The 20,020-nt window shown below is 37.0% G+C and overlaps 2 protein-coding genes across 4 annotated transcripts; both read left to right on the top strand.

The window, feature by feature from the left end:
* The first annotated feature begins 1,292 nt into the window (after nucleotides 1-1,292).
* LOC132109486 (cationic amino acid transporter 3-like) lies at nucleotides 1,293-7,018 on the top strand. The gene is made up of 11 exons (XM_059515589.1): nucleotides 1,293-1,698; nucleotides 1,975-2,136; nucleotides 2,503-2,674; nucleotides 3,181-3,299; nucleotides 3,385-3,607; nucleotides 3,933-4,072; nucleotides 4,502-4,604; nucleotides 4,912-5,144; nucleotides 5,251-5,417; nucleotides 5,512-5,620; nucleotides 6,253-7,018. Exons 1-11 carry the CDS (start codon nucleotides 1,329-1,331, stop codon nucleotides 6,396-6,398), a joined length of 1,944 nt encoding a protein of 647 aa, XP_059371572.1. The 5' UTR covers nucleotides 1,293-1,328; the 3' UTR covers nucleotides 6,399-7,018.
* Nucleotides 7,019-9,122: 2,104 nt separating this feature from the next.
* LOC132109484 (ubiquitin-like protein 3) lies at nucleotides 9,123-18,296 on the top strand. 3 transcript variants are annotated; one of them, XM_059515588.1, is made up of 7 exons: nucleotides 9,123-9,604; nucleotides 9,975-10,127; nucleotides 13,192-13,300; nucleotides 13,935-14,021; nucleotides 14,267-14,344; nucleotides 16,627-17,987; nucleotides 18,088-18,296. In XM_059515588.1, the coding sequence occupies exons 2-6, from the start codon at nucleotides 10,101-10,103 to the stop codon at nucleotides 16,677-16,679; spliced, it is 354 nt and encodes a 117-aa protein (XP_059371571.1). In that variant the 5' UTR covers nucleotides 9,123-9,604; nucleotides 9,975-10,100; the 3' UTR covers nucleotides 16,680-17,987; nucleotides 18,088-18,296. The 3 variants fall into 3 exon arrangements, with proteins under 3 accessions (XP_059371571.1, XP_059371569.1, XP_059371570.1); XM_059515586.1 differs by having other exon boundaries at nucleotides 16,627-17,993; XM_059515587.1 differs by having other exon boundaries at nucleotides 16,627-18,002; nucleotides 18,096-18,296.
* Nucleotides 18,297-20,020: the final 1,724 nt, after the last annotated feature.

Below are 20,020 nucleotides of genomic sequence, written 5' to 3'. Positions count from 1 at the left end.
GAGCAGCAGACAATAAGACTTTATTTTTATGAAGCCATCCTTGTTTAATTTTAATGTATGAGGATATGCTTTGAACATTAAGAATACAGAAAAAATACTTAAGAGTCAGATCCTGTTATATAGTCGTGTATTGACTACGCAGGTGCAGGTTTACTTCTAGTTCGTTCCTTAGACAGGATCTGATCAAACATGTATGACTTCTCAAGCTGAAACCACACAATAAACCCTTTCCTGCATGTGCTCTGTTTCTAGTGAAAAGAGTGCAATGGGTACACTGTTTGACATCAGACATTAATATTTGTATTATGTAAACTCTGTATTCAAATAGCATGCCTGCATTCTGCATTAAGAGGATGTGTGCTATGTATTATAGATTTTTTTTGTTAGTTTCCTTTGACCTCAGATGTACTGCTTTTCCAATTTCACCCGCTCTGCTGTTTTCATCTAGCCAATGAATTGTGATGAATAAGTTTGGTCTTGCCTGAAAATTGTTTCCATCCACACCAATGTCAGTGCTCTTTATCTGGGCTTTGGAGCTGTTGAACTTCATGAATTATGACTTAGTAATGAAAGGTCAAACCTCTTAGATATTAATCTTATTAATTATCCTGATGGGCTGAACTGCCCTGTGGACAGATGAGATGTTTTTTAAAGTGCTCAATGATTGCTCTGTCTGTGTCCACGGGTGTGGTGGTTAACAGCCGCCCTTTTATATGCCCTTTACATGAAATGACTTGAATAAAGAGCCGTTCATGCAAAGAATGCTAACTGTAAAGTTTTAATGATCCTTCTGTGAGAATAAATACATCTACACCATATCTTCAGAATCACTTTCAGAACAGTTTCCGGATGAGCGATAAAAACATTGAAAACCGACAATCAGAATAAAGAGCTTGTGCAGCCTAGAGGGAAAAAAATACTAAAATGTATTTGATATACATTTATTTTGTGCAGAGTATAATGATAATGAGATCTAATGATTTTGGGAATAAAAGAAAAATCGATAGTTTTGACTATTGCTACAAATATACCTGTGCTACTTATGACTGTTTTTTTATGATCCAGGGTCACATATAGTTATTATTCATATTATGGAGAGGTTTTAAAAGTTCACTATATTAAGTCAAGACAGGCATTTTAAAATATCTTGTCCTTTGTGAACTTTAGGTTATTCTCCCTCGAAATTAACATCTAGGCCACTAATTTTTTGACCTAATTAGCCAAAAAGGCAGGATTTTCAAACTTTTTTTGTAGAAAAATAAATAGTTTCTCTTCTCCTTTAGTGCCTTCAGCTTCATCCCAGTCTTCATCCCTTAACTTTATCCATCATGGCTGAGAATAAGCTGGCCTCCATTGGGAAGATGCTGCTGAGGCGTCGCATGCTGGACACCTCTCAGGACGAGACCCGCTTCGCTCGCTGTCTCACCACTCTTGACCTCATAGCCCTCGGGGTCGGGGCCACACTGGGTGCAGGGGTCTATGTCCTGGCTGGGGAAGTGGCCCGAGAGAAGGCTGGACCTGCCATCGTGCTTTCTTTCCTCATTGCGGCATTGTCGTCTGTCCTCGCTGGTTTGTGCTACGCCGAATTTGGCGCACGTGTTCCCAAGACGGGGTCCGCTTACCTGTACAGCTACGTAACAGTTGGTGAAATATGGGCCTTTATTACGGGATGGAACCTCATTCTGTCATACGTGATTGGTGAGCATGCAGACCTTATCTTTAGAAACTAGTTTAATAATGTAACTTTAATTTGGACTTTCCTTTTTGAATCCAAATTTACTAATGAATCATTAGCTCCCATGAGTTAACTCAGAATGCAAGCCCAAGAGTTTGACCAATTAAAGTGGTTTTGAAACCGTTTGAAGTGTTTACTCCTCTAGACCGAAGGGCCCTTGAGCGGCTGCTTAGGTTTAATGTAACAAGTGGACGCAAGTCTTTTGCATGTACTCATATGTCCTTCTCTCTATTTCACAGGCACAGCCAGTGTGGCACGGGCTTGGAGCTCAACGTTTGACAATCTAGTGAACAAAACCGTCTCTGATTTTTTCACTGATTACATGTCGTTTCCAGACACTGGAGAAGTGTTAGCCAAGTATCCAGATGTGTTTGCTCTCATCCTGGTCATATTGCTCACTGGTGAGAACCTTTTTTTCCCCCTCTAAGAATCACTCGGCTGTAATATGATAATGCCCAGTTGCGTCTTAGTTGGCACAAAGTGTCAAGATTTTCTATTATTCTGATAAGTCGGTGGATCTTTGTCCCAGAATTTTTGACTCCACCTCTTATTCAAGACCTGGCTTTTGTTGGATTGCCAACAAAAAAATGTAGTTTATTTGGTTCTACCACAATAGCTCTGCTGAAGCAATTAAATCATTTTAAATGGTCTGCTTTACCAATGTACCGAATTAGTCATAGGACTGTTGCTCACAATTTCTTTTCACTATTGCCATGCAAAAGACCATAATGGTGTGAATTTTCTACCTCTCACTTCCCACGCAACAGGATTATTGGCATTTGGAGTGAGTGAGTCTGCACTTGTCAACAAGATCTTCACAGGAATCAACCTGGTGGTTCTGATGTTTGTTATTATATCGGGCTTTGTGAAAGGCGACACTGCCAACTGGAGCCTCACTGTGGAGGACTACATTAACAGCACAAACAACTACAATCCAGAGTAAGTCACACTGCCTTTACTTTTAGATGCAGGCATAGCAATAGAAATTAAGAAAATACAATCTAGAGCATAAATGAAACACTCAGTTGGGTCAGGAGCATATTTACTGATTACAGGTATACAATTAAAATACAAGAAAGATAGATTTAATCAGAATACAATGACATTGAAATAATGAAAAGTGACATAAAGGTAAATGAAATAAAATTGACATATTTACAATTATTTTAAAGATATACCTAATAACAAAAAGGATTAAATTAATAAATAAAATGTAATAAGATGTAAAATGTAAATAAAAAAGAAAACGTGTATATGAATGTATATTCATTGTAAATTTGATGTTTGAAAACTTTCACATGAAAAGAATAACAATTAGAAAAAATTAAAATGAAAAATGGTAAATAATCTTTAAATAAAATAAAAAAAAACTATGCACACACACACACATATATGTATATGAATTCACTGTAAGTTTGAAGTTTGAAAACTCTTTCATATTTTAGGAAAATTGAAAAAGAGTTTGGCTCGGGTGGTTTTGCACCATTTGGTGTCAGTGGAATCCTAACTGGTGCTGCTACTTGTTTCTATGCATTTGTGGGTTTTGACTGCATCGCAACCACAAGTAAGTTCAGAAGAAAAAAAAGTCATGAAAACCAGTGTATCCTACTTTTAAAACCAAGCTCACCTCAGTTCTGGTGATGTCATAGGTGAGGAGGCAAAAAACCCCAAGCGTTCCATCCCGATCGGCATAGTGGCCTCTCTGCTCATCTGCTTTTTCGCCTACTTCGGAGTGTCAGCAGCGCTCACACTCATGATGCCCTATTACAAGCTGGATGTTCATAGTCCCCTTCCAGAGGCCTTTCAATATGTGCAATGGGGCCCCGCTCGCTATATAGTAGCGGTGGGGTCTCTGTGCGCCCTTTCCACCAGGTATGTTTATTGACATTTTCATAAACTTATTTTAGTATTATTGAGATACTATTATATATGTTAATATTTAGAATTTGATTATTTTATATTATCTGCTTTCATGTCCATTTAAGTTAAAGTTGTAGTTATTAAATGCTTTCTTTTTTATTATTTTTTTTCTTTTCTTTTTTTGTATATTGCTATTTAAGTACATTTAAGTTGTGAATTTTGTTTTTTTGTTATTCAGTTAACATTTATTTTTTCAATTAGCCCAAAAATTATGGGTTAAATTTCAGATATTTATAGTAACCATGTTTTTTTTTTTTTTTTTTTTAATGTTCTCCAGCTTGTTAGGCTCCATGTTCCCTATGCCTCGTGTGATTTATGCCATGGCTGAGGATGGTTTGCTTTTTCGCTCCCTCTCCCGCATGCACAAGAAAACCAAGACACCTGTGCTGGCCACCATTGTGTCTGGCATCGTAGCAGGTAAGACTGTATTTTGATCAGTGCTGTCAAACAATTAATCGCGATTAATCGCATCCAAAATAAAAGTTTTGGTTTGCATAATATATGAGTGTGTACTGTGTATATTTATTATGTGTATATATAAATACAAACACATGCACGTATACATTTGAGAAAAATATGTTATGTTTATATGTTATGTATATTTATATATAATAAGACTTTTTATAATATAAATATGTAACTTTATATACATGTAAATATATTCAAAATATATACAGTATTTGTGTGTATTTATATTTACATAATAAACACAGTACACATACAGTACATATATTATGTAAACAAAAACTTTTATTTTGGATGCGATTAATCGTTTGATGGCACTAATTTTTATTTATGTCATGACTGTCAGTGGATGACGTTACTCTCTTTTTTTTTTCTCTGTAGCTCTGATGGCCTTTCTGTTTGATCTTGCCGCATTAGTGGACTTGATGTCAATTGGGACCCTGCTGGCATACACTCTAGTTGCTGTGTGTGTACTCATTCTCCGGTTAGTGTATACACATGTACTAACATTCAAAAGTCTGGGGATTTTTGAAAGAAATGAATACTTTTGTTCAGCAGGGCTGCAATAAATTTGATCAAAAGGGACAGTAATTTATAATTTTACAGAAGATGTTTATTTCAAATAAACTTTCTATTCATAAAAGAATCCTAAATGCTTTTATGATTTCACAAATTTTTTTTAACTAAATAAATGCATCCTTGGTTAGCATAAGAGACTCTAATTTATCTAGAATCTAGAATTTGATACTTTTATATATGTTTAATTTTTTTTTTTTTTTTTAATCCTGCAGGTACCAGCCAGGCAGTCTTGGTTCCAGAGGTGTGAATGAGAAGCCGATGGAACTGCAGAGGCTGGAGGCTAAAGGAGGCATGGCAGATGTGGATAGTGGGGATGAGTACAGCCAGGACCTGGAGACAACACCCCTTAAAGAGAGGTTTTCCTTCAGGATGCTGGTGCAGCCCATCCGTGACGTACCCACCAAGATGTCGGGCATCATTGTTTATGCTGCAACTGGCACCATATGTAAGCATTTCCACTTCCAGTGTATAGTTTCTGTGTAGCTGTAATGTAGAGCTGAGGTGTTCATGTAGTGAACAGGCAGATAACATCCTTCTGTTTTTCTGTTCAGCGGTGCTGTTCACTCTGCTGTGTGTGGTGCTGGCAGTGTTCGTGGAGCAGGTGGGGATGGGCAGCCCTTTTTATATCACTTTGGTTGTTCTCCTGTCTCTTCTGTCTTCTGTCTGCATCCTCATCATCTGGCGACAGCCCCAGAGTAAAGAGGTTCTCACTTTCAAGGTACAGACTTAATTTACAAAGCTTATGCGCTTTGTTAAATTGAGAACGTCTGATCTTTAATTGGTTATAATAATCCTCTCTCTTGATTTTGTAGGTGCCTTTGCTCCCTATTCTGCCATTGGTCAGTATCTATGTGAATATTTACCTCATGATGCAATTGGATGGAACTACATGGATTCGTTTCGCCGTATGGATGGTTATTGGTGAGTTATAGCATTTGAAATCGTTGTCATGTAACTGTTTGTTAAATGTGTGTTCCATTCAAAAGTCTGGGGTCAGTAAGAAAAGAAACTAAATACTTTCAGAAGGATTCGTTTGAATTGGTCATAAGTGACAGTAAATATGTTTATAATACTACAAAAATGTTTATTTTCAACGGATGCTATTTTGAACTTTCTATTCATGAAAGAATCGTTAAAAAAAGTGAATCATGGTTTCCACACAAAAAAAAAAAAATATTAAGCAGCACAACTGTTTTCAACATTCATAAAAATGTTTGAGCATCAAATCAGCACATTAGAATAATTCCTGAAGAATCAAATAAAACTGAAGACTGGTTATGCTAAAAATTCAGCTGTGCATTGCAAGAAATAAATTACCTTAAAAAAATATATATTCATATAGAAAACAGATATTTTATATTGTAATAAGATTTCATGATTTACCGTTATTATTGTATTTTGATCAGTTTTGGTATAAGCATACAATACTTCCCAAGCATAAAAAAATCATACCAACCCAAAACATTTGTACAGTAGTGTACTTGTCAATATCATGAATGTTCTTTTGTGTTAAAGTGCTTTAAATTTTAACTCTATGCATTTGTCTCTTTTAGGCTTTATCATTTATTTTGCATATGGAATAAGGCACAGCTCTGAGGGTAAAAACAATTCCACAGAAAATTTTGAGCCCATCCTTCAAGCCAAGAAACCAGTCTACCTGACTGAAGATGAGAGTGAACACGAGAGGGCCACACCTTAAGAAGCTCAACTGGATTGGTATGCCGGCAACGTCACAACCGGTTTTAGAAAATGCTGCAGTATCACTTTATAATGCACCTTATAATCCTTCAATAAGTCTGCATCGAAAACAGACAGTTCAGTAGGAGATATGTGTATTTCTTACTAATTGTTTATCTTGTGTCAGTACATGATGGTACTGAAACAGTGTTACTTATGTATGTCTGGGCTTCACTAGTGAAAGATTTCAGTCTAGTCCTACATGTACTTTGTATGCACATGTTGTTTTCAGAGGTGTGGCAAGGTGTCTACCTGTGAGTGGTCATTTTAGGGTGCCTCCCTCCTCACACAATGAATGGGAATATGTTATTGAAAGGCTTTGTTTAGACAGGGAGCAAAAATCTCATTGGGCGTGCCCAAATCAAGGTTTTTTTTTATTATTAATGTATGTTGCAATCTTTGTGCAATGTCCTTCGTGTCCACATTTACTCGTATAGCACACTGTGTCACATTTGCGATGTAGTAAAAGTGACTGGTTGCACAATGATGTTCTCTCATGAGCTCAGCACTGCAGTGAGATGTCAAGGTGGACATGAGCAAAGGCAAACTTATGCTTTTCTTTCCTCTCTTTCCACCCTGAGAGGTGTATGAGTCTCTTTCTGTCTCCAGTGTAGATACTGAAAATGATCAACTGTAGACAAATAGATCATAATGCATCCTTTGCAAAAATGACCAAATTTAAAGACCAAATTAGATTTGAGTGCAGTGTGAACAAACCCAATATATTTTTACCGGACCAGAGAGAATTGAGGGAGTTAAATAACATGTGCATTATTGTTTTGAACTCAAAACGTCCTTGTAGTACTTCATTTTATAAACTTGATATGATTGGAAAATGAGATGCATGAAATATTTTTGGATTTTATCAGTAGTTTTCTATTTGTACAAGTATGTGCTGTATATTTTTGTAGATGTATTTATGTCTCAGTAGGAGGAAAATGTATTTATTGTTACTGTAATATGTTTTACACACTTAGAAAGAACAATACATTTCAGCACAGCTTTCTCTGTTGAGCTGTACATATTTGGGATGCAAAACAGGAAACTCTCATTGTCATATTATTGAGTATTTCTGAAAGGGGTCTATGATTTTTACTTGCGTGACAAAACTAATATTTTTTTCATTTTGAGCATCAGCATCGAAGTGCTCTTATTTTTCATGCAGTTTTTGTCTAGTTATATTCTTAAGATAACAGTTTATGCTGTTGTCATAATGTTTTTTGTAAAAACATTGCAATGTAAATGCTTTTTTCTTTAATGGAAAAGTAGTTCTGAATGTAGAGATTATGGAGCTTTGTGACTTTGGTGGCTTTTTCCATTTGCTGCTGGGATATGGTATATTTTTTTGACATGAACAGAGCAATGTATGGCTCTTTACACTAAACACAGTTGTTTGTACGATATTTTTCAAAAGTCATTACAGTTTGCTGCAAATATTGTAAATTTACAGCTTGCTTTACAATGAATGTTTACACAATGCTGCTGTGTAGGTGAGCTGGAATGGTTTCTTCCGGTTTATTAAAAATCTGTTACAAAGTTGAGTTGAGAGTCAGTGCTATAAACTTTGAACAGACACTGCCTTCTCTTATATTGACTCTTAAGTATTACTGTAGTCTGATGGCTTTTCATGGCTATGAACCAGTGCTATGGCTAGCTTTCCTTACTCTTTCAGATGACAGAGCTGTTCAGTTTAAAGTCCTAAAACCTGGGAAAATTTTGAAAGGCATGTATTCCCTCTATGGGAATTTTTGGTTTATGAGTACAATAAGGTCTGTTGTTTACATTAGTTGTTAGCACAGGTTCTTTAAATTATATTAAAGGAACAAATGTCAATATTAGTCAATTTTAATGAATCACAATCATTCTGATTCTGATTCGAACAGACTCTCCTGTTTACTGTGTTGTAAGTCATTGTTTAATATTCATGTACATATTTGCTTTTTAAAGCTGAAGTGTGAAATTTCTGTGCCGCTGATGTCAGCAAATGAAAATGCTAAATAGTTCTGGTTTCCATAAAATGGTCCCACCCCAAACTCACACCACTGGTTGAGCCAGAGTTGCTGGATTGAATGCTTAAACATGCATCTGTAGTATTTACACTTAGTGGGTAAATCAGAAAATAAATGTCTTACTTTTAGTTCTCTCTGTGTGTTAAGATGAGATCTAAGAAAGTATGTTAACATTAAAACAAATGGCACTTCAGCTTTCCTATGTAAATAGTCTACTTAATGTGCCTTTATTATGTGATATGCTGTTATCAAATAAATATACCAAGTATTGTCATTCGACTGTGCATTCATTTATTTTTAATTGAGAGTCTGTGAAAACAGAATTAAATTCCATAAGAATTTTCATATGGAAGAGATATTCCAATAAAAACAGTACTTAACCTTAATTTTGAGTTTGATTACATAAGATGTTTAACCTTTTGACATGAGGGAGTTGAAACATGTATGTTTTTAATTATTTTATATTTATGAACAAGTTTAGAAAGAATTTAAAAAAAACAAAGGAAAAACAAATTCAGAAATTTACATAAAGGAACACCTACTGTCCTTCACACAGCACGTGAAATGACTGCCGTTCTGCAAGGTGCGATCAAAATGGAGAATTGCGTCAAACTTCAAGTCCCAGAAAGCATTGCGCGCCGTTTCCTGCATATATGCCCAGCTGACTTCCGGTGTCTTTAAATTCTCAGCCATTAATCTATCTGAACGCTGCGAGTGAATCTAGCGACATCAGATCTGGTTGAAGCGATGGATATACCCGTCAGTTAAGGTTCGAGAAAAGCACTGGACCATCAAACGACCGCCCTGGATCTGATATCCGCCCGTGACTCGATCAAGACGGTCGTTTTAGTTCCTCTTTATTTTGCCGCAGTCAGAATAATTCTAGCTCAAGGCCAGCGGTCGCGCGCACTGTTTTCTGCTCCTACAGCCCTTCACATCTCTCACCTCTTAAACTAAACACATCTCTTGCTTGATGGTCTCTGTGTTTTGAAGCTTCTGTTGTTTTGGACTCGTTTGTATTTTGTCAGCCGAGCTCATCCTGGTTTGGTGTCTGATTTGCAGGATCTGGATTTCTAACACAGAGTCGGTCTCAAGCTGATATATAATGCTGTTTCAGTAAAACAAACACTAGTTTGGCCTGAAGTCAAGTAGAGCAAAGGTATGTGATGTTTTTACTTCTTGCCTATCCTTACATACTGCCTGTCTACACCCAGTCTGTTTATTATTAGCTATATAGAGTGTATTGTTCATAAAGGTGGTTCATCAATGAATTTATCTGATCACTTGTTTACCACATAGCAGTTAACCAACTTGCAAAGCATTCACCAGGATGTTGTGAATCTGTTTATAGCAATGTCTTGTCATCTCACCAACTTAATGATGATAATAATACTATACCATTTCTCTTAGTAAAGTCAGTCACCTAAACTGGTAATTAATTATCTAGTGTTAATGCATTGTTGACCACTGGACTGTGTATGGTTAACAAATCTGTGTGGGCATGTTGTGAATGATTGACTTGGTGTTAGGCTGTGCGAGGCAGAGAAAGGCCAGAGGAAGACGACGTATACTGAGTCTTTGTGCCGGGGTTGTGCTCCCATCTTACTGCTGGTCACCCGTCGATTCCTGGCTGCTGTCCACATCTGATCACAGCCATGACCTCTCAGAGAGACCCAGACACAGTGAGTATATCAGTCTTCATCTCTCTTTAGGTAATGCATCATTGCACAAGTTGGTATTTTCAGACGTTCAAAGATTATATGAGAAATCATCAAGTATCATGACTTTTAGAGTGCATTAAAATCTTAAAAGTACTGTTCACTGATGAATGAGCATTGGCATCATCTGCTTTTGCTCGGTTGCTGCTCACAACACGTTTGATTTTTATTATTTATTCTGTGGAGTGCAAAAGGAGGTGTCCATGCTGTTTCATTCCATGCTATTAAAGTGGATAGTGGCAATCACTGTTAATCTCTGGAAAAAAAAAAGTATTGGATTGTATTGTTCATGCGCTATTTTTCAAACCACCTGAAGCCTTTGTATTTGTATTTGATGAAAAGACTGACATTTGCATCATTACAATCATCAGAAAAGTTTCTGCCCTTGTTTTCGTTTATCATCATCCTGTATGTTTGCACAAAACATGCAGAATGATGATAAACAGAAACAAGGGCAAAAATGTTTTACAAACTGAGGTTGAACACATGATGACAATTTTCAATTTAGGGTGAACTTTCTCTTTAATCTGCATTTATGGGGAGACATCATTGCCTTTTTTTGGCTATGAAACAGATTTTTAGTTTAAACTCTTATTTTTGTTAACAAAAAACAAACTAAAACTATGAGGGGAAATAATGTTGTTTATTGAAATAAACATTAGATGAAAACCTACAAATTACTAATACTGAATGTTAAAATAAGGCAGTGCAAAATAGAAATATTTACTATTACAAATAAAAGCCAATTCAAAATATATATAAAAATACTAAAATTAAGTTAATAGTTTGGAAATAATAGTATAATGACTTGTTCTTGTTAGTGCTAATATGGGTTTAGTTTACTTCATAGAAGTTGTAAATCTGAACTTTTATTTGAGGCTGAGGTTCTAAAACGAAGCTCTTATGTTGCGCTCAGAGCAGTTGAGATTTGTTTGTCTTTTTGGTTCAGAGTTGGGCTTAGTACCGTTATTTGAGGATGGGGGCAAATGGTGATGACTTCAGGCTCTTGATTTGGGGATGAAAGCAACATGATTTAATATATTTCAGGAAATGTATAAGCCGTGAGATTATAGCGGTGTTTATGAACTGGTTCCGAGGCATTTAGGCAGCTTTGGTGTTTTGTATTTGTCAAGGCTTTAAGAACTGGGGCAGCAGGGAGTGCTTATTTGTTCATGCTCTCTTGTCTATATTACCCGACCCGTCACAGATTTAGTGATAACACCCTTAAATCCACTCAAGGAGGCTGGGAGTGAGGGCTTTTCGTGCCTTTATCGGGGGCTTGTTGTTTGTAAACAGTTTGCTGGAATGACGTCGTGGATTATGGTTTGCCCTCTTTTGTTCTCACTGCAGGTCCCCATAGGTGAAAGCCGAATATTTTCAAGGGTGTCTGAATGGGGGTGGGGTGCCCTACTTTGCAAATGCCCTCAGCACAGAAGCCTGATTTCACAATAGGTTAGGCCAGGGCATTGGGGGGCCCTTAGTAAGGATTTAGGTGGCACGTGGTGCGAGAGGATGAGCACAGATTTGTGGCGGGAAGAGGTCGTCCTTTTCCTGTAATGTTATTTGATTGCTGCCACTATTTGGGTCATGACCTCAGCTGCTGTCACGGTAGGATGGAAGGAAAACTCTAGCTTCCCTATAGCGAGATGATGAACTGGATCCACATAATGTTTATATTACCATTTAGCATGTTTGACAACATCTAAATAATTCAATACTAGTATAAGCAGTTTTCCATACACATTTTAAGAGGAAACTGAGAGGAACTGTCTTTTTTTCACTTCCACTTTCTCAGAAACATGTTGAAAGTTTATCTGGTCATCTGATTGGTCACCATTTCTCCATGAAACTTGTTTTCCTTTGTTTTTGTGCTTTGTGTTGCATGTGGCTTTAAACACAGCAATGCCAGGAACGACTGGCTCACCTTCTAACGTCCCCCTCCTCTTTCTCCGTCTGATTCTGAACGAGAGCATTAAGGTCCAGTCAAGCTCCAAACACACTGAGTGGGTGATGTAATGTTTAAATTACAGTCATTGAAAACCATGAAAGGAGAAAAAGACCCTGGATTAAAAAAAAAAAACTGAACAAGAGACTCTTTGGAATCTAAGCTGCTCTGAGTTCCTGGTCTGATTTTATTTTTGGGCTGACATAGTAGCACTCTGTCTTTTCTGTTCAGACATTGAGTCCCATGATGCTGCATAGTTTCAACACACAGGATACTGCCAAATTCATTCAGTCACTTGCATAATTTGCCCAAATCGAGTGTAATTTTTGCTAATCTAAATGTTTGTTTATTGCTAATATATTGAATAATGTTGCAAACTGTACTGATTTAAATTTGAAACAACAGTAAAATTGGATGTTATTTAAAAAAAAAAAATTAAATACTACTGCTATCAATAATAATTATTATTATTATTTGAAAAATATTTAAACAAGGTTTTACAAATTACATTTAATTATTGTTGTACATTAATTTTAGTATAATTATATATTTAAAAAAAATCTGATACCAAAATGTTTATGAATACTTTTTAATGGTTGAGCCTTTTTTATTAGGACTCGTGCATGGAGCAAATTTATTGAGCTAATCCACTGTGCTGCTCCCCAACTCCTGCAAGGGGTTATGCATGGGCCATGTAAAATTAATAACTCAGTCCTGGGTTGTCTGGGACACCTGGGGTTATCGCATTAGGATGACGGGGTGCCTAGGAGGGGGGGGGGGGGGGTAGCATCATTACATTGTAACGAAAGGCAGTAGCACTTCCTTTCTGCCCTACCCTGTGATTTTCCCCCCCTCACCAGACCATTTCACAGGAAGCTTTAAAGTGTGTAGCAGCTACGTTCACCCTTAAAGCTGAACATAAATTTAATTAGGAAGGAATGCACGTTTCTCCAAAGGACTCTCCAGGTCGGCTCATGTTATCTGGGGTGAGCACAGATTGAAGGGTCATTAAGGTCTATTTGGTGGAAATGTCACTTCATCTCAGTTTAATGATTTCATTTGTTTCCTTTCAACCAACTACAGGTGAATCTACGGCTGATCCTTGTGAGTGGGAAGACACAGGATTTCACTTTCTCTCCCAATGACTCCGCCACAGACATTTCCCGGCATGTTTTTGAGAACTGGCCGGCAGGTATGAATTAAAATGATAATTTTAGCTTTGTTTGTATTTGTAGTTGAAGTATTGTATTTGTATTTAACACACTTTATTTATTTATTTATTTATTTATTTTACTTATGAGGAGGTCCTCTGCCAAAGCAGCTGTCCTTGTTGTAAAATATTTGTTTACAGAATGTTTAATTTTGACAGAACAATCATTTTAAACCGCTGTTCATAAATTTATGGTCCGTATGATTGTATTTTCAGTAAGGATGCATTAAATTGATGCAAAGATGTTTGGCTTTCAAATAAATGCTGTTCTATTATGTTCTTAAACAATCATGGTTTCCTCAAAAATATTAAGCGTCACAACTGGTTCCAATATAGATGATAAATGTTTTTGACCAATTCAGCATGTTAGAATGATCTTTCTGACCCTAAAATTATGAATGCTAGTGCATGTCATAGATGTATGGAGTAAAGATTTCCGTACTGCTCATTTATTTGTACTTTTTAGTATAATTATAGTAATAGTATAATTTAATCTTTTGTCTGGTCACATACAGTCAAACACTGGGGTTAAGATGGTGACAATATAACCATTTTGCTCATAGTAAAGCATCATGAAAGCCGGTTTGTGTGGTGAATGTGGTGTATTGTGTTGCAGGCTGGGAGGAGGAGAGCGTGAGCAGTCCCAGCATCCTGAGGCTGATCTTCCAGGGCCGCTTCCTGCATGGCAATGTCACACTAGGAGGTGAGCACTAGACCTTGTCTGTATGTCTGTCACGGTCAAGCCGCTTTGACAGTCTTATTGTTTCTGTCTCTCTGTCTGTCAGTTACTCTGCCCTGCTCTAGACACTATTACACATTTTTGTGTACAAAAAAGGACAGTGAAAGTGGGAGGTTGTTAAAAAATGCTGTAGGTCAGAAGCTGTTTTTACTGGGTGAAGTGGCCACATTGTACATCGATATTCAGTATGCAACTTCTCTGTTGAATAGCTCTGAAGTTGCCCCCTGGCCGAACAACTGTCATGCACTTGGTTGCCAGAGAGACACTGCCAGAGCCAAACTCCCATGGTAAGTGCTGATATATTCCTCTGGCAAGCTCCCACTGCTCTAAACATGGCTGAATGTCCTTGGCTTGACTATCCACAACCACGTTTTGTTTTGAAGACAAGGGCACAGCTGTTATTGGAGGTCTGCTGCCAGTGGCAACACTTTCGAATAATTAAGAGGCATGCAGTCATATTAGAGACCGATCACTGATCTTTATCCAGTCAACTGTAATACAAGATGTTGTATACAAATGTCCTTATCCTTGTAGCTTCCTGTTTGACGAGTTGCGCTGACTTTATTGAAGCAAGCTTTGAATTAATGATGACCGTCGTTACATTTGAAATGAGGAAGCAGGTTACATGCTTTGATGTCTCCAAGAATATATTATAGAAACGTTTCCTGGCACACAAGTCAGCCTTCACGCTCTCACTTTTAGAGTAGATAAAGTTAACATGAATTTAAAATGGTCCAGTGTGGTTTTAAGTTTCCTTGATTTCAGGTGAAGTCAGCATGAAAACAGAATTGAGCACATTTAATTTTTTATATCACCTACTGTTCAAAAGATTGGGGTCAGTGAGATACAGTTAAAATTATGATATTGAGAAACATTACAGTTTCTGTTTTAATATATTTTAAATTTGCTATTTATCTCTGTGAAGACAGGGCTGACTTTTTCAGCATCATTACTTCAGTTTTCAGTGTCACACGATCCTTCAGAAATCACTCTAATATGCTGATTTGCTGCTTATTTAATAGAAACTTATTCATATTTTGCAGAGCCCATGATTTTTTTTTCAGGATTCTTTGATAAATGTACAGTTAAAAGAGTAGTTCACTTCTGAAAGAAGACATTTTGAAATGTTAATATCCGAGCAGTTGATGCGCACCTTTGACTTCCATAGTATTTTTATTCCCTACTATGGAAGTCAATGGTGCACATCAACTGTTCGGATACTTAAATTTTTCAAAATATCTTCTTTTGTGTTCACCAGAAGAAAGAAACGAGCACAGGTTTGGAACAAGTGGAGAGTGAGTAAATGATGATGGAAAAAGAACAGCATTTATTTAAAATAAAAAAAACAACAAAAAAAATCCCTTTTAAACAGTTGAATGTGTGCCTGTTGAAAAAAATATTAATTTATTTCAAAGCCCCTCATAAAATCTTGCTGGCTCAAACCTTAGATTTTATGCCGGTTGCATAAAAGGTTTAGACTAGTCTTCAAAGTTATTCATCACAAATTTTCTTTAAGAAGGGATCAGAAATGATTATATTCGATTACATAAAAACTTAGATTAGTAGAAGTGGAATCCACAATATAAGACTAATTACCCCTTAGCTGTTAATTGGTCTAACTAGTTTCATAAGACACTGTCTTAACATAGAGGCTAATTTTATGCGACTGTAGTGTCTGTCCTTACTTTAAATGATTCATCAGTGTTTGTTATTTCAAAGAAACAAAAAATGTGTTTGTTACTTGTGTGATTTTCAACTTACTCCACCTTGGAAATGACTTTTACTAATCCTGTTGGTTACGTTAACCCATGTTAACTAATAGATCATTGCTTCAGGCTTCTGTAGTTAAAACGGTAATTGATCAAACAGATTTTTATAACAGATATTTTTTTTCGGAAGACCACAATAATAAGCATTATAATTGCAATCAAAATGTTTTCAAGTATAAACTTGAGCCTGATTTGTACAGAAAGCCCACTTTTCAGGATCCAGTCCAGTCCTGATGGATAAAACACAATCCTGTATTGCATGTCTCATTCAGTATTCTCTTTTACACTGATATGCCTCAAATTACAGGAGCAAATGCTCTCTGAATGTGGTTTCATGTTGACTCTATTGCCACCCCTCATTAATTACAGACTAGTTACACACAGCATGTCATTCAAGGAAGAAAACAGGCTATTTTCTCCTCTGTAAGTCATCAGAAGCCGTTTCTCAAACGGAAGGCTGCATCCTCCGGAGGTCGCATTTGCAGGCTGCATATGTCATCAAGTCTGGTTTATTTCGTTAAACGAGCATTACATTCGCGAGTCATAAGCATATTACAACAATTTACGCTTAACTAAGAATGATGGTAAAATCTATAAGCGTTAATATTCTAAAATGAGATCTTTATGACGTATGCAGCCAACAAATGCGACCTCTAGAGAATTCAGCCTTCCATTTGAGAAAAGGTCACGGTGTACTGCCTTTCCCTCGCATTCGTCTCTCACTGAAGCCGAGGAGCTGTGATGGTGGTTTGGTCTTTGATTTTATTAGGTGTGACTCAATATTTGCTCTCTTCTCATAGGCCAGAGGAACAGGGAGAAGACTACAGAAAGCAGCTGCTGTCTACTGCTGTAAAACCGAGACAACCCCCCCCCCCCACACCCCCTCGTCCTCCTGCTCCCCTCTCCCGTCTCTGTTCACCAACCCGTGGTGCATTCTGGATGATTACAGAAGGGCTCCAGGGAGAGTGCGACTAGGTCTTCGTTCAGTGTTTTTGCTCTGTATAGTAGCTGGAGACTCTGTTGTGCCAAGTTTATTCAAATCTCATATGTTTGCCTTCGTTGGGTTTTCTCGTTTCGTTTGGGTGCCAAATTTACTTGCTTCGTGAAGTGGCCGTTTGTTTCCAGGCCTCCTGAAAATATTAAACCTGAATCATTGAAAAGAAATAATGTAAACGGGTTGATAGTGAACAGGTTTTTAGGGGGATGTCCTGTGCTCGAGAGACCACCTGCTCTCCCAGCACCCAAGTGTCAAGAGTTTTCACTTGGATCACACGTCTGACTCAGACGAAGCTTAACATGCTTTTGATTGCACTTAACACGGATCCTTATCTGAAGTCACTATGTGTGTGTTGTAGTCTTAAACTTCCCGCCTGCCTCGAACAGAAGGAGCTGATGGAGAGAGAGAGGTGTGATGACACAAGCATCAGTCTGTTGCTGTGGACCGAGGGAGTCTGCTGTAGCGCTGGTGGATTTGATGTGCCATGGCCACCTACGTTTCTTGCCTTTGTCTAGGACCAATCGAGAGTAGATCTCAAAGTTACCAGACTCCTCTTACTGATCAGTTGCGTTGACATCTGTGCATGACCCTAGTCTAGTGTTTCCTCGCTCTGGGTGTGTACCAGCCGCCTTTAAAAACCATTCACCCCGTGTCTAGCATTTTTTTTTTAATGTTCCTCGTCTCCGCTGAAGAAGCATGAGGGAACGTTGGTGGTCTTGTGCTTGATGTGAAATGACACGAACTGTTCTTCTTTCCCTGTCGGGATATATCATCTGTATCCTCTTCCATGCTCGTCTAACGTGCATCATGTGGGACAAAGCCCAGGTGCGAAGAATAAGGAAATCATCAGAAAGCCTCTGTCTGGAGCAATGGGCTGCTAAAAGCCCTTATTATAAGCGCTATGGCTTCATGGACCCCCTGCTGTGCTTTAGTGTCAGAGGTAAAGATGTGTGCTGGGAGCGGCTGCCACTAATGGCCTCCCACTGGGCCGGAAGAAAAAGAAAAGTGTTTTTTTCCTAATGTTTGTATGTCGTCTGTTTTGTTAGCCTTTTGATTGTGGAAAATTAATATTATTAATAATGGAGTCCTTTTATCTCGTCTACGGCTGAGTTTTTATTAGTACACATCATATGGCTGACAATTGTTAATTGTGTGTGTGTGTGTGTGTGTGTGAGTTGAGTGTATGAGGCTTTAATTGCTTTTTTTTTTTGTTTTTTTTTTTGGAAAGAGTGCAGTTGTTGTGGGAAGATTGTGTGAGAGGGAGTGTATGAGGCTTTTTTTTTTTGGAAAGAGTGCAGTTGTTGTGGGAAGAGTGTCCACAGAAACGGTCTCCAATCTTGTTTTCATTGGCCAATTACTGCAAGAGTGTTTATCATTGTCACTGCTATGAAAATTAGCTACAAATTATTAAATGTAAAAAAACAAAATCCCTAAATCTTGTATTATAAATTAATAAAAACCTTTCAAATAATACTCTGGTGTTCCTGTGGATTTTAAGATATTTGTAATTTTTATTGTGCAATTGTGTATGTATATATATATACATATACATACATACATACATACATACATACATACATATATATATATATATATATATATATATATATATATATATATATATATATATATATATATATATATATATACACACACACACATTATTAGTATTATTTTTTTTTTTATCATAAACCACCCAATTCCAAGGAAACAACCTTACAGTCATGAAAAAATACACTGTATTATATATATATTATTATTATTATTATTTTTATATATATATATATATATATATATCAATGTGTATATAATATAATGTATGCACCCACTGTACTAGTGACAATTGCTAGTTTGCATTTTAGTGACCATCTTCTAGAATAGTACTGTATACATTACTTTTATTAACAGTTTGGGTCTAGCGTTGCATTAAATTGCATAACTCTTTTTAAAACATTTTGTGTTGTTGAAAGAGATCAGGCCTAATCGGCAGCTCTATTTGTGTAGTGTTGTGCTGTGGCGCAGCCTCTAGATGGCGATGTGGTTCCGGTTCTCTGAGGGGTTCTGTGACGTCATCACTGACTGCGTGCTTCTTCTCTCTTCCCAGGCCCATTATATCCCAATAGGAGCCAGTATAAGCACTAGTATTACTTACCACTGTATTCATTCTATTGAAACTCAATATTCGTTTTGTTATGACCATCAATTTCCACTGACTGTTTGACACCAGGCCTCAGTAGCGTGACCCATAACATTTCTGTTCTCTTTTAAGGATTGCAATGAGCCCTAATTTTTCTAGACCTTTATTATTTTAATACAATTTTCCTTCTGTTTTTGAAAAGTCCTTTCATGACATTGTTGAGACGTGTCCAGGTTTCCAGTTGATGTTGGCAGAGAAGTGAAGGAAGAAGAATCGTCCAGATCATGCACTCCAGCACAAAGTCTTAATCGCTTTATAGTGAACTGCTCATGATGCTGTGAGTCTGTTTGTGTTTGCACTGGGCCACACAATCAGAATAGAGAGAATGAGCCACATTATAACCTTATATCTGATAAATATCTAATAGCAAACATCTAGAAGTGAAAAATGTACATACCATGTCAAATATTCATGCATACAGGTTCAAAAGTTTAGAGTATGTAAGATTTTTAGTGTATTTGAAAGAAGTCTCTTCTGCTCAGCAATCAGCTCAGCAATCAAAAATATATTTAGAACCATAATATTGTGGCATATTTTTACAATTTAAACTGACTGTTTTCTATTTGAACGTATTCTAAAATGTAATTTATTCCTATGACGGCATAGCTGAATTTTCAGCATCATACATAACTCTTTAGTCTTCAGGGTCACAAAATCATTCTATGATGCTGATTTGCTGCTAAAGAAACATTTCTCATTATCAAGTGTTAAAAATAGTTGTGCTTGATATTTTTGTGTTAACCGTGATACATTGTTGACAATATTATTAAAATAGATGTTTATTGAATATGTTCATAGGTTACATATTAGTGTAGGCCTAATTTTGACTAGCGCCACTTTAGTCAGTCTGAATCATGTCAGTCTTCTAAACCTTAGCTGTAATAATATACTTAACCCGCATGAGTTCAGGTCTCTGTTGCCTGTTATGTGTGAAGGGATGGATCAGGTCCAGGGTTAACCTAAACAGTAAGCACCACTAATGGTTTAGCAGGAAGTCTCG

Source organism: Carassius carassius, chromosome 29 (assembly GCF_963082965.1).
Source record: "Carassius carassius chromosome 29, fCarCar2.1, whole genome shotgun sequence".
In the NCBI taxonomy this organism is placed as follows: Eukaryota; Metazoa; Chordata; class Actinopteri; order Cypriniformes; family Cyprinidae; genus Carassius; species Carassius carassius.
Note: the sequence above shows the minus strand (reverse complement) of the source record. Positions and strands in the feature narration are given on the sequence as shown.